General features: G+C 56.8%; 5 protein-coding genes across 5 annotated transcripts; 2 read left to right on the forward strand and 3 right to left on the reverse strand.

The window, feature by feature from the left end:
• The first annotated feature begins 153 nt into the window (after positions 1-153).
• On the forward strand, positions 154-2,267 carry BU26DRAFT_455330 (retrograde regulation protein 2). The gene is made up of 5 exons (XM_033824881.1): positions 154-749; positions 811-852; positions 914-1,239; positions 1,299-1,611; positions 1,673-2,267. The coding sequence occupies exons 1-5, from the start codon at positions 480-482 to the stop codon at positions 2,204-2,206; spliced, it is 1,485 nt and encodes a 494-aa protein (XP_033684913.1). The 5' UTR covers positions 154-479; the 3' UTR covers positions 2,207-2,267.
• A 1,305-nt stretch (positions 2,268-3,572) lies between these two features.
• Positions 3,573-3,869, reverse strand: BU26DRAFT_388917 (uncharacterized protein; the record flags this gene model as incomplete). Its single annotated transcript, XM_033822675.1, has 1 exon — positions 3,573-3,869. A coding segment is annotated over one exon (297 nt), but the record flags the coding sequence as incomplete, so codon positions are not given.
• A 2,230-nt stretch (positions 3,870-6,099) lies between these two features.
• On the forward strand, positions 6,100-7,670 carry BU26DRAFT_292330 (uncharacterized protein). The gene is made up of 3 exons (XM_033821659.1): positions 6,100-6,654; positions 6,735-7,021; positions 7,103-7,670. The coding sequence occupies exons 1-3, from the start codon at positions 6,546-6,548 to the stop codon at positions 7,325-7,327; spliced, it is 621 nt and encodes a 206-aa protein (XP_033684915.1). The 5' UTR covers positions 6,100-6,545; the 3' UTR covers positions 7,328-7,670.
• A 623-nt stretch (positions 7,671-8,293) lies between these two features.
• BU26DRAFT_292364 (uncharacterized protein) lies at positions 8,294-10,523 on the reverse strand. The gene is made up of 2 exons (XM_033821660.1): positions 9,597-10,523; positions 8,294-9,546 (listed from the first exon to the last, which is right to left on the reverse strand). The coding sequence occupies exons 1-2, from the start codon at positions 10,408-10,410 to the stop codon at positions 8,549-8,551; spliced, it is 1,812 nt and encodes a 603-aa protein (XP_033684916.1). The 5' UTR covers positions 10,411-10,523; the 3' UTR covers positions 8,294-8,548.
• A 453-nt stretch (positions 10,524-10,976) lies between these two features.
• BU26DRAFT_518421 (uncharacterized protein) lies at positions 10,977-11,506 on the reverse strand. Its single transcript, XM_033828807.1, has one exon. It carries the CDS (start codon positions 11,459-11,461, stop codon positions 11,267-11,269), a length of 195 nt encoding a protein of 64 aa, XP_033684917.1. The 5' UTR covers positions 11,462-11,506; the 3' UTR covers positions 10,977-11,266.
• Positions 11,507-12,597: the final 1,091 nt, after the last annotated feature.

A 12,597-nucleotide genomic window follows, 5' to 3' on the forward strand; every position in this document is an offset into this window, starting at 1 on the left:
GGGCGTCTCAACCCCTCATTTCGTCTCGTTCCGCACCCCACCTTTTACCCCAACTCGAACCTCCGCGTTCCCCGCCCTTCTCCAACGCCGGAGATTAACGCACAGCTAAGCTGCTCTCCGAACGCCACCACGCCGAAACGCACGCCCGCGTCACCCGTTTCGCTCCCTCGGGACAGTTCCCCAGCGGCTTGGTCACGCCTCGGCTGCCTTCTCCAGGGACGATCCTTCCCCGAAAACGAACGATGCCGGCACTGCAGGTTCTGCTGCCGGATCGGATAGCTGCAGTCAGACGTTGACCCCGGACTATCCCCGCTTTTGGGCGCACTTGGCAGCCCGTCAGCCGTGTGCTGGGGAGATATCGCAGCTGGTGTTGGGGACGACATGCACACTTGATCATCTCATGCCCTCCATCTCTTTTCCACACTCTTTCCACCCTGCTTCCATCACCCCGAGAACCTGGTAACGGGGAACGCAACGCAATGACCGAGCTCGACAACAAAGACGTGCTCTCCCTCGCGGACGAGAAGGAGCAGCAGGCCGTCACGCGGGAATACCTGCAGCAAGACGAGTCGCCCGACGCGGTCGAGGCGCGCAAGAGAGAGGCGGCGCTCGTGCGCAAGCTGGACTGCTTCGTCGCGCCCGTGATGATGCTGCTCATGCTGATTTCGTACTTGGATCGCGGGAACATTGGGTTTGCGGCGACGCAGGGCATGATTGAGGATATTCACCTGAAGGGGAGTGAGCTGAATGTAAGCATGCATTAGCCGGTCGAACCGAGTAGGGATGAGATGCTGATTCTGGGTGGAATAGACCGCGGTGTCTGTCTTCTATATTTTTTATATTCTGGCTGAGGTACGTCTGTCTCCTCTATCACACCTAGCGAAATGTTTTCATTAACCAATCTCGCTGCCAGTTCCCGACTTCCATTCTCGTAAAGCGCCTCCAGTTCAACCGTGTGATCCCCGCCATCACCTTCTGCTGGGGCCTGGTCTGCCTGTGCACCGGCTTCGTGCAGAACTTCGCCGGGCTCGTTACGACGCGTATTTTCCTGGGCTTCTTCGAGGGCTGCTTATTCCCGTCTATGACGCTCTTCCTGTGTAACTGGTACACGCGCGAGGAGCTGGGCGTACGAGTAGCTTACCTGTTCATTGCGAGCGCGCTGAGCGGGGCGTTTGGCGGGCTGATTGCGCTGGGCGTGCTTTACATGGACGGTGTCAGGGGCTGGGCAGGGTGGCGGTGGTAAGCTTTCTTTCCCACTGAGTGATGGCGAATCTAAATAGCTAACGGTGGGCTAATAGGCTCTACGTGATCGAAGGCATCCTTACCATCGTCTGGGCCTTCATCTGCATCTTCGTGGTGCCAAAGAACTACGAAACGGCGTACTTCCTCAACGACGATGAGAAGAAAATCATGCGCCACCGCGCTGAACGCACGGAAGCGTACTCGGGCGGAAGCGGCCACTACAGCAAAGCCGACATCAAGGAAGCTGCCAAAGACATTAAGAGCTGGGTCCACGGCGTCATTCAAATCGCCGTCGTCACCATCCTCTACGGTTTCGGAACTTTCTTGCCCATTATCATCAAGTACGGGTTCCAGTACACCACGCAACAGGTACGCTAGCTCTAGCCCCTAGCAGAAATCCCGGATACAGCTAACTAACTCGTGCACGCAGGCCCAATACCTCGTAGTCCCCGTGAACCTCTGGGGCGCATTCGTCTACGCCGTAGGCGCCTACTTCTCCGACCGCTTCCAAACGCGCTTCCTGCCGCTCATCCTCATGGCGCCCATCGGCATCGCCGGCTACGCGATCCTCCTCGCGCCCGTCTCAGCCGGCGTCTCCTACTTCGCGACCTACCTCATCGCCACGGCCTGCTTCCTCTGCACCGGCAGCAACATCACCTGGCTGTCCGTGAACTGCGCGCCGGACGGGAAGCGCGCGGCCTCGCTCGGCATCCTGCTCACGCTGACTAACATCGGCGGCGTGGTCAGCGGGCAGATCTACCGCAGCGACGCGGCGCCGAAGTATACGCTTGGCCATGCGTGGAGCTTAGGGTGTCTAGGGTTTGCATGGTGTGGGTGGTGGATTGTCAGGGCGATTTATTTGAGGCGGGAGAAGAGGAAGGATAGGAAGCTTGCGGGGGATTATAGGATGCCGGAGGGCCAGATGTATACGGATCGAGAGCCGGACTTTAGGTATCAGCTTTAGAGCGAACGCTCGTGCCGTGGACGACGAGACTAGTGATGGAGCTATGACATTGTTTTACTAGTAGCAAGGTTCTAAGTCATTGGGGCCTAGGAATACGAATGCGATCAAGTTCAGGGAACGTCTTTGTTGTCTGGAATGATTACTAGTAATTTATATTTCCCTAATGAGCGCTCTACAAGCTTCTGACGTATCCTATTGATATCATCACGCCTAGCGAGCTCATCCCTCGTCCCCATATATTCGCGCCCCGCAGGTAATAAATAGTTAACAAGTCTTATGGAAGAAAGCTCGCCCTATCCATAAAACCACTCCTACGCTAATAAGCTCGGAGACGATCAAGGACCAGGACCAGTAACAGTCTACTCTCACAGTCAAAACAGCACAATTTGGAACCACCTATCTTCCCACAAAACCCCCAGGGCGCTGATAACCCCTTAAGCTACCTTAGCCACGAAGTTCGACCTGTGAGCCCTAGCACAAACCGCATCGGGCTCGAAGAAACATGCCACGGACTAGAAGACTCCCTAGCGCTTCGCAGACATCACGAGCAGCTCAAGAGCTTTTTCTAGCGCAGGCTTCAAGATATCATGCGAGTCGATATCATACAGGTCGACATCATGCACCGACACTTCGATCTGAAGTCGGCGAGCGCCTCACGCACTCCAACGACATGAGACTTCTAAGAAAGGAAGCTGTTGAGCCAATTGCGTGGATGATCGGATTCGTTCCGTACGAATTTCGCTTTCGCAAAGACGCGGCGAGAGGGAGGGTCTGGATGGCAGTCCGCAGCAATTCGTGACGGAGTTTATGGCTTTGATGTGAGACGTAGAATTGGAAGATGTTGTTGGACTTGGGAGGGTCGGTGGAGTTAGGGCGCGAAGGGTGGAGGGGAGTCAGAACGCTGCTGGGTACGCGTCTGCGCGGAGAGGCAAGAGAGCGGTCCTCAAGCGTGGACGGACTTATACCCGCGTACTATTGTAGGCTTGCTCTACTGCGTCCACCTCCACCTCCGAGGCACACTGGCAGGTTTATTGGCTGAGGTCATTAGGTTGCTGGTCAAGTTGATCGCTAGTCTCTCACAAATTTCGAGATCATATCCTGGATTCGACATGTACCTATTTCCCAACATTCACGACTCAGAAACCGATACTTCACTCAAAAACCATCCTCATAAATTCAACATGCTGTAAAGGAATGATATACCCATCAAGCAACCCACAACCCCCTCGCACAAAAGAAAAAAAGGAAAGACCGATATCCATGCAAAACCCCCAAGCCATCGCCATGCAAGGAAGCAAGCAAGCCAAAACAAAGAACCACAAAAACGAAAAGAAAAAGCCATCTTCCACCCCATCAATTAAATTTGACAGCTCATAACAAACCCCCCAACATCCGTCTCCACCGCCTGTCCCGCCACTCTATCCAGCTCCAAAAACGTCCTCTGCTCATTCAAAAGCCCGACCTGCCCACCCGCCGCATCAAGCACAACGCACAGCACACCGGGCACGATCGTCGTCAGCTGCGCGCTGGTCGCGATAATGGCGCCGTTGCGGTCGAGAGCCGTGTTCGCGAAGGCGTCGCCGTAGAGGAGGGGCGTGCCGTCGAGGAGGATGTCGCTGGCGGCGTTGGCGCCGGAGACGTCGTTGGCGACAGAGAAGGTGAGCGTTGCGGGCGGAGCTTGGCGGCGGGCGTGGAAGTTGTTGTTGTTGTTGTTGGTGGTGGGTGCGGGGAGGGCAAGGGCGAGGCTGAGGAGGGAGAGGGTGGGGAGGATGGGGATCATTTTGGGCGGGCTGGGGGGTTGGTTTGTTGGTTGGTAGCGGATTGGAAGGCTTGGAGCTCTGAAAGACAGATGGAGGTGGGTTGAATGCGGAGTGGAGTGGAGAAGAGCTGAAGTGGTTGCTTGTTTAGAAGTGAGGATGCTGTGATGGAGAAGCAGATCGTGGAGACTATGGCTCTCTTTATACCACCTCTATCGCCCCTAACTTTGCATCACTCTCGAGTCTCATCACCCAGCTCTGCCCCAATGTAGCCCTTACGCGGATCTCTCCTTTACCGGTTTGTTCAGCACTTCATCAGCCTTAGACAAGTTGTATCCCTCGCCGCGACGCCATCATCATCGGTCAAGCACTTCGCGGTTCAGCATCGTTGGTGGTGCGCAGCCGGTCTGCCAACCAACGCCACATCTCCCAAGAACCTCCAGTTCCAGTTAGCGGGACCACATATACGCAGCGCGCATTCATCCCGCGCCACAGCCCGTCTCACGCAAGCAGAAACCTTGTCATTGGTCGGTGAGTTGGGTGTCTGGGTAAAGGCACGTGGGAGGCTATTTTTATGCTATGCTGACTTGGGTAAAGGGCTGGACGATCTTGGCTTTAGTAAGTGAGCGAACCGCTGATTGCTCTAGGCCGTCCAGCGTAAAGCGGAGGAAGGCGCGAGCGAATGGGAAAGGAGTGGGGGCTTAGGGTGCCGCTGCTCTAGAGCGCCTGCGAGTTGGTCTTTGTGATCGTTATGGTGATGGGAGAGGTTTGGTTTCTACGCCGCTGAGGGGCCGGGCAGTGTTCGAATAGGTGCGGCTGGACGATTGTGACCAATGAAATAAGTCACACAGTTTGAGCGCGACTCACGGTGTCGACTAGGAAAAAAGCTGCGCCGTAACGGAGGCTGGAGACGTGACTTGAAGCGCGGCGATCCCGTGGTGCTTCAAAGGCTGGGGGCTTCACCATACCGCAACGGCACCGCCCCTTCTCCTCCCGAGAGACAACGCTATGGGCGCTCGAAGCAAATCTGCAGTTCAACCTTCCTTCCCAACCAATCCAGCATCCAAAACGTGAGGAACTGGAACCCATCCAATGGCTCTCAGATCAGAATGATAAATATTCTTGAACTCCACCAACTACACCCCACAAGGACGGGGTGACGGCCTCCTTGGAAGGCCCAGTTCCGCGGTCAAACATCCTCGCAAGCTATATTTAGCAGAGCATCGCATGGCGTCGATATGAACGGTAGCAGTGTTTGAAACCTCTTGACCCACGTGTGGATGGCAAAGTAGCCCATGGTGCGTTCTTGGTCCCGGTGGATTCCTGGATAAGAGTACCGGTGTGAGATCACTGCTCTTGGCGAGTCTACGTGCTCTGGCTTGAAGTGGTCGACTCGATGGGCGTGATGATTTGTAGTAATGGCGAATGGCCTAGTGAATGGGACGAAGCCGAGTATCGATAGACGGTGACTTCCACTTTCGCAGGAGAGTAAATGCCTTTATCTTGCTTCTTTCGATTCGAGACTCTGCGTCTCGTTCGTCGTTCGCGCGATGATCTTCGAGCACTGATGATCGTAGGCACATGGACTCCACCGGAACCCTCTCCGTTCCTAGCCCCTCCGGATCTGCGGAACCTCGCCTCGCCATTCCCAAACTCCGCATTACGTGCGACGCTAACTCTTCGGACCAGCTCCCTCGCTCACCGTTGCACGACCTCACCTCGTCACCCCACCTCGCGTGCTCTGCACGACCCAAGACGCGCAAACAAACATACACTCACAAACCTACGCTCACTTGCTCGATTGCGCTCGCCTCCAGACTTGGATAGATTGTAAGCTCGGGTTGCCATATACTCAAATTGGGTCTCGGCTATCGGACTGCCTGTTTCGGTAGTGTATATGAAGACCCCACCTCTACGTCACCTCACCACAACGACATCAGCGTTCGCGTCGAGAGAGCAGAGGGAATGCGCGGTCTAGAAAGGCTGACTGAGAAGAGTGCGTTCGTATTCCTCTCTTGGAATGCTGCGTGAATGTTGTGGATGTTACTCCGTCTGACGGTTACGAGGATTTGCGCTTTCTTTTCTATCAGTTTGTGTAATCGCGGTGCATGTCTAGCCGTCTGCTGATGCCCTTCTTTTTATTCAGCTCTTGCGCGCTCTCTTGGCTAGTTCGATGGGCGTGCTTCCAACCTTAGCACAACTTGGACGCTGTACAACGCTTCTTCATCGACCCATATATAAACCATAACGAGATGTCGCCGTCTCGCTCAGGTGACGAACGCCCTCTAGCCTTGACATATTAAGCTCGTGAGGAGGTCGCATCTGAGTCGTGCACGCCAAGTGGAAGTACAATATCGTGTTGGGCCGGCGCTGCGCTTGCATGCCATGAGAGGAAGTACTGGAGCATATTGCATACGAGGAGCAGCGCATGAGGTGGTTCAGCTGTTTTTAGAACATCTGGTGGAGGAAAGGGCTGAGGTGGGGAGAGATGAGAGGTATAAGAGGCAGTGATTGTCCGGGTAGCTGGGTGGAGACCAGTATTTCGATACTATACTGCCTTTTGAAAAGTTATATTGAGCAACATGCGTTTCTTGTCTGTCATCGCTGCGCTCATTGCTCTTGCTGCGGCCACGCCGGTCGAGCTGGAGGAGCGTCAGTCTACGCCTAATCCTGACCAGGTCTACGTCGAGAGTACGTTGCTTCTCACCTCTGCATTCAGGCCTCGCTCCCCATCCCCCCATCTTCTTCGCTTGCTCCTAACATCCATGCAGAGGTGTCCTGGGCTGGCACTGGCTGCCCGCCCGGCAGTGCCCAAGTCGATATTGTTGAGGAGGGCACGCTCGTGTCCCTCGCTTTCAGCAAGTACGTCGCGGCGACCGGCACGGGTCAATCCGCATCCGATGCGCGCAAGAACTGCGATGTTCGCATTACGCTCCACTACCCGCAAGGTTGGAGCTACACAGTCGCCAGCACGGATCTGCGAGGCTATGCCCGTATCCCCAGTGGCTGCAGTGCCAGAATTGGGGCCATCTTTTTCTTCAGCGGTCAGACAAATGATGTAAGAGCATCCCTAGCGTTCTGCTCCCCTGATTTATGCCTTCCCGAGATGATCCGGTATAAGTTGTGCTGATGGTGCCAGGCCTCCGCCATGATTCCATTCAACGGCCCGGTAGACAACAACTACCGCCTCACGGCGAGCATTCCCGCCCAGTCGCTTGTGTGGTCTAAGTGCGGCGTTACCGGCCCGCTGTTCAACGTCAACTCCCAAGCCATCATTACTTGCAGCAAGGATGCGATCTTGGGCGTTGATACCCAGGATACGAAGTTCGAAATGTTGTTGCACCTGCAGTGGAAGAAATGCTAAGGGGTGGCGGCTGCTCAAGAGATCGGCGGAGTCAAGTCGGCGGGTTGGGTGAGCATGGAGATCTGAATACTTAGGTCCGTCTCTTCGCGATTGCTTTAATTTCGGCGGAGTTGAGTTTTCTCGGATCTTGGAATGTTTGCGAAAAGCCCCTCCACTCATTTTGTCCCGTAACGGATTGGATGTGATCAAATATATGACCATTGAATGGACACGGAGTTTCTTGAGACACTGTTACAAATGCGAACTCGGGCAGCGGCTTCAGGGTAGTGCAAGAGCTTGGCGAAGGATGCTTCAATAAGCTCAGGTGTGGTCTTTCCCGATGGGCTGCCTTCGGCCAAGATCCATGGATCTGATACTCTAAGCACGAATCACCTGATCCCGCCACATTCCACAAGTTCCGTTTTGAGCGCGCGGGATGCCGGCACGCTGATGGTACGATGATCTTGGGCCGGGGTTGTCCCTAGTTACACCCGGGATTTCTGTTTTACATAACCATGGCTGCGCGGCATGGAGGTACACTTTGGCAGATGAAGGAATGTCTTGAAGGGTACGTCTTGCGGAAAGGTCGCTTGGTTTTGTTGTTGGTGGAGTTCCCGCGCTCGAAATAGCCTTGTGAAGTGAGGTAAGAGGAAGCTGCGCCAGGATCGGGAAGTGGTCGAGTGTTAATGGTTGAGCACGGACTGGTATTATGGAATCTTGAGCTCTGTTCCATAGAAGGTACCCGGAAGCGTTTTGAAGCAGTATAAGGAAAAAGGGGGAGTTTCGCGGAGAAGTAGATGAGGGGCGGTGACGTTGGTTCAGAGCCGCATGAACGCTAAGTGCAAACGCGGCTTAGCGCTCTGCGATGGGATTGGTCAGGCACTCAGGGCCTCAGGTGCTGTGACCAAGAAAAGTCCGATGCAGGGCTAAAACCACGATTAGCGGAGTGATCCGAAAGCCAACAGGGATCGAGAGATGAGCGTATTAGATTAGTATATTCTGTCCCTTGTTTTACGACTCTTGCCAGGTCCCATTCCTCCAACGCCATGCCAATGCTATGCGGAAAGGGTATTAGCCATGCACCGCTCCCATAAACGCCATGCTATCCATAGACGACGTTACCTCGTATCATTCCCGCGTGAACCACAATGCCTCCACTGGAAACCGGTGCTGCTGAGATCTCGGCCAAGGAGCGGAAGCCGTCACAACCCGCTGCGTACCCGGGACCCGCCGCACCGACTTTCAGCTGGTTTTCTTGATAATGAAGACGCCCACTTCGACTCCTGTTGTTGGATGGGCAATTTCCTCCGTGTCGTCTACACGATCGTATTTTCGATTCGCAACCCCATCCAGCACCTCTTGGATCAGGTGCGATCCTGTCATTTCGGACTCCGGCAGCCTCTTAGCCTTGCGGAAGTACTTGCTGACCGTCTCCCGGACCCTTGGCTTCTCTTGCTTTATCCACCAATCTTCCGCCCACGCAGACCGGCTGAGGATCACCTCTTCTCTGGAGGCATGAATCACTGTGTACGTCGCACGCTGATCGTTTATTGGCCGCTCGCTGAGCACCTTGCAGAACCTCTCGACTTGCGATTTCATACGGCCGTATTCGTCAAGGTGCGCAACGGCGCTCATCTGGCCAAGACTCTTCCCCAGATCAGACGACAGTTCGTGCACGACGGTGATGGACCGAAGCAGCGGATCGAGAATCGGGCCGAGGTAGTCGTGCATGAAAGTCCGCGCGCCAGTCTTTGTCGGATAGACGAACAGGAGCAGGCCGTTCTCCGGTGTCAGTTCGACAAGGCGGTCGTGAAGCAAGGAGCGACCTTTGAGCAAGAACATCTCTGAGTACTCATTCGTGTTAGTAGGCGGTATGTAACGCTCAACGATGGAGATGTTGACGCTTCCGGGCGGAACGACGGGTCTTGGTGAAGGAGGCAGGAGCTTCGACTCGAGCTGGTAGTCTGGAATGGCTACGGCGCTGTCGAACACCTTGCTGGTGAAGTATTCGTCGCCGCCAACGGCCGGGCCAGGCGTGGAAGGCGGGGATTTGGGGAGGTCGGAGAGGGTGAAGCGGCCGGGCACGGCATGAAAGACGTTGATCCACGCCGTGGTTGCGGTAGTCCTGTCGTGAACGGTAGCAATGACCTGGCCAAAGAGATGGCCTTCCATCGAGGGGCAGGGAAGGGCATGGGTCAAGACCTTGACGGAGCTGAGGCTCTGGCATCCTGATTCGGAAGCTGCGACCATCAGCGCTGTTGCCGTCGGAGGGTGCGGGGCAGGCACTTACTGAGTGTATCCTTCACACTCTGCACCCAGGGTGCCATTCCTACTGTTCCGCCGAGGTTCGCGGTTGGCACAACCACAGTCGATGTTGGTACCGGAGACGACGCGCTTGCTGTGATGGTGAGGCTGGGCGACACTCCCGGCTCAGAACTTGGCGGCGACCCCAGCCCAGCCGGCCTGACATTCACGAACGCGCCCCAGTTGATCGTCCCCGGCTCCGACGGCGGCGGAGTGACGATGGGCACAAGGCGCTCTACCTGGGCCTTGGCGGCCTCCGGGCTGGCAGCGCAGGGCTCGTCGACGCCGTCAAGCTGGCGCAGTCGACCCAATGGCGGGCTGAGTGCATGGAGAGGGTCCTCGGGCTTGGAGAGAGGTCCAGCGCCCAGGGACGAGAAGGACAAGTTGGAGCGGAGGGGGACGCGATCTGGATGCGGAGCAGCGATACCTAGCAGATCGAATGGGGGAAGGCGCAGATTGTGCGAAGTCTTCACTGGAGGGGCAGGCAGCGACACATCAGTCGGCGGCAGAGCGGCTCCGGCGAAGTTAAGACTGAGATCCGGCCCGTCCTCGTGTAGGGGCGTTGGGATGTCTTGGGGAGGGGCGGAGGGTGCTGGATAGGGTTGCGGGAGAGAGTGTTCGAGAAGAGTCGGGTCGTCTGGGGGTGCCGCAGCCAGCCCACAAGGAACCGCAGCTTTGGGGCAAGTTGCGCCTACATCCCCGTCCGGCGTCGCTGGCAGCTCTGGCCAGACGGCATCACTGCGCTGCGGGCCCACCACGGTCGACGCCGGGTTGCCGTCCACCATCTCAGGAGGAGACATGGACACCCGGCACCCAGCTGGTGGGAATGGCTCGGAGCGATATGCCCTACCACAGCAGATGGACCTCAGTCACGCTACTCAGGCGATAAGGGTGACGGGCCGCAGGGGGGAGGGGTGGCTGTCAGCTGTGCGTCCGCACGGGTAAGGCCTTGGGCTCCGCGCTTCGCACAGGGCTGTTTTCGATGCGATTGCGCGAAGGGTGGGACGTGGAGGCCAAGACCTGGCGATGGGCGGGGCGCGGCGGCAGCGGATGTTGCGTGCAGGCAGACAACGGGGTGACAAGCGAGGGGGTTGGAGCAAGAGGAGCGGACACGGGGGAGAGCGCGCAAACGGGATGCACACGGGCGATCGCTGTGCACCCACGGCAGCCAGCTTGAAGAAGAGTCGGCGCTGTTTGCTGGGAGCGAGGAGGATTTCGTCGCCATGTGTGGTGGTGCTGGCAGCGGCCGGCAGTGAATGGCTGCACGAACGCGGTGCGGGGCGGTGCGGCCAATCAGCGCGCGCCGACGAACAGCCCCTTCTCTTTGCGCCTCAGGGTCCACGCGGTCTAGACCGCATCTTGTCCTCTCAACGGTGACTTTGCTGCACATCTTCACCTCGCTGCCACCGAAATGGCCTGACATTTCCCTGCCATCCGCGCCGTCAGCAATCAACCCGTGGAGCCGCCAACCACTCGCCCCGTCCGCCTGCAAGACACGCAGCCCTTTGCGGCTTTTCGACGGATGAAACGCGACCCGCAGCTGCACCGAGCCGGAACGGGCATCCTCGATACCTCTGCAGGCACTTCTGAGGTCTGATCGCTCGTCTTGGAAGCGTTCCTGGACGCGATTATTAATAAGTGGTGGGCGGCCGGCCCTTAGTTGCGCCCATCAATCGGCCTCGTCTCTCCCTGCTCCCTCGAAACCCCGTCTCCCTGATCTCCGAGTTTGGCGCGTTTCGAGAAGATTTCCGCCTTGGGCGCCGTAGCGCGCCGCCCGGCAGGGCCAGCGTTGCGCAAGCACCCCAGCTGAAGCGCAAGCCTCCCTGAACGACTCGACGCTGGGGTGGCCATTGGGGTCTGGCCCCGGCAAACGTCCCGTTTCGTGCTTGTTGGCGTTCGCGGCTTGAGTGCACGCTGCCCTTCGACAACGGGCCGTCAACTGCATCCTTTTGTACACGCTGTTTCCATCCTGATCTGTCGTGTTAAGTACGAAGCTTTTGCCTGTGAGAGTAAAGCGGTTTCCCCATCGAGGAGCATAGCATACGAGGGACGCTACGGGACAGCAGGCACTCAAACTTTATCAGATCTTGTCCCACCGCATCCAATATCTGTCACGCACTTTCGCGCGCCAAGGCGACAGCGGGATCCGCGCAAACACCTCCAGTAACTTCATGCGCCGGATGCACAGGATCAAAGGTGCAAGCGCATCGGCAGGCTCTTGTACATACCACGGATGAACAGCTGCGAGATCGTCGTGGACGACACTTCACGGAAACGCTGTCAATTGACCGTCTACAGAATCCGAATCCGAACACCGGATCGCCTACTCTCCGAGAGCTAAAACCTAGCCCCCCAGAGCTGACATTTGCACAGTAATCGGTAGAGTAACGTGCGAAGGCTTGCTCGTATGATGGCAGCGTTGAGCGGGACCGTTTCCACTGTTTATGGTACCGACTGACTCGCACATAGACCCCAGCGATTGCTGGCGCGTTTTCGAACACGAGACGAAGCACAGCACTTATTCGTGGGAATCCCAGGTCTGTTTTGTCTCTGAATGCATCCCGCCGCAGGAATCCGGCACTGTCCGCCGATCCAATCACGGCTAGGCAAACTCCCGGTCACCAGTCCTCTAAACTCTCATCGGCCCCGCGAGGCCTCCATGGGTCCCCTTGGATTCCAATCCTTCACACATCACTCGATATTTTCCGGACGCTCATTGCCTGACGCCGCAATGGCCTCTCGTTCGCGACGGGAAGTCCCGCATCTGCCTACAGACAGCGATCATGCGTATTAGCAGAGATAAGAGAGAAAGCTACGAGCTCCTATACACCCTCAAAAGCCGCGGTCCGGCCGGTTGGAACGTAGAATCTCGCTTCGGATGACCCGCCGAATCCGCCCCTCGACTGATGAACAAAGAAGGAGGAGGTTACTTGGTGACGGGCGTGTCCATCTTCGGATATCCTTAGGGTGCCGCACGTCGTAATGGT

The sequence above is a fragment of the Trematosphaeria pertusa genome (assembly GCF_010094035.1).
Source record: "Trematosphaeria pertusa strain CBS 122368 unplaced genomic scaffold BU26scaffold_6, whole genome shotgun sequence".
Lineage (NCBI taxonomy): Eukaryota > Fungi > Ascomycota > Dothideomycetes > Pleosporales > Trematosphaeriaceae > Trematosphaeria > Trematosphaeria pertusa.

Bases quoted from the DNA above. Each gene is read 5' to 3' on its own strand.
- BU26DRAFT_292364 (XM_033821660.1), bottom strand. From the start codon at position 10,410: ATGTCTCCTCCTGAGATGGTGGACGGCAACCCGGCGTCGACCGTGGTG. The intron at 9,547-9,596 runs GTAAGTGCCTGC...TGATGGTCGCAG, and splicing joins GAGTGTGAAGGATACACTCA to CTTCCGAATCAGGATGCCAG.
- BU26DRAFT_455330 (XM_033824881.1), top strand. From the start codon at position 480: ATGACCGAGCTCGACAACAAAGACGTGCTCTCCCTCGCGGACGAGAAG. The intron at 750-810 runs GTAAGCATGCAT...TGGGTGGAATAG, and splicing joins TGAAGGGGAGTGAGCTGAAT to ACCGCGGTGTCTGTCTTCTA. The intron at 853-913 runs GTACGTCTGTCT...TCTCGCTGCCAG, and splicing joins TTTTTTATATTCTGGCTGAG to TTCCCGACTTCCATTCTCGT.
- BU26DRAFT_518421 (XM_033828807.1), bottom strand. From the start codon at position 11,461: ATGGCCACCCCAGCGTCGAGTCGTTCAGGGAGGCTTGCGCTTCAGCTG.
- BU26DRAFT_292330 (XM_033821659.1), top strand. From the start codon at position 6,546: ATGCGTTTCTTGTCTGTCATCGCTGCGCTCATTGCTCTTGCTGCGGCC. The intron at 6,655-6,734 runs GTACGTTGCTTC...ACATCCATGCAG, and splicing joins TGACCAGGTCTACGTCGAGA to AGGTGTCCTGGGCTGGCACT. The intron at 7,022-7,102 runs GTAAGAGCATCC...TGATGGTGCCAG, and splicing joins TCAGCGGTCAGACAAATGAT to GCCTCCGCCATGATTCCATT.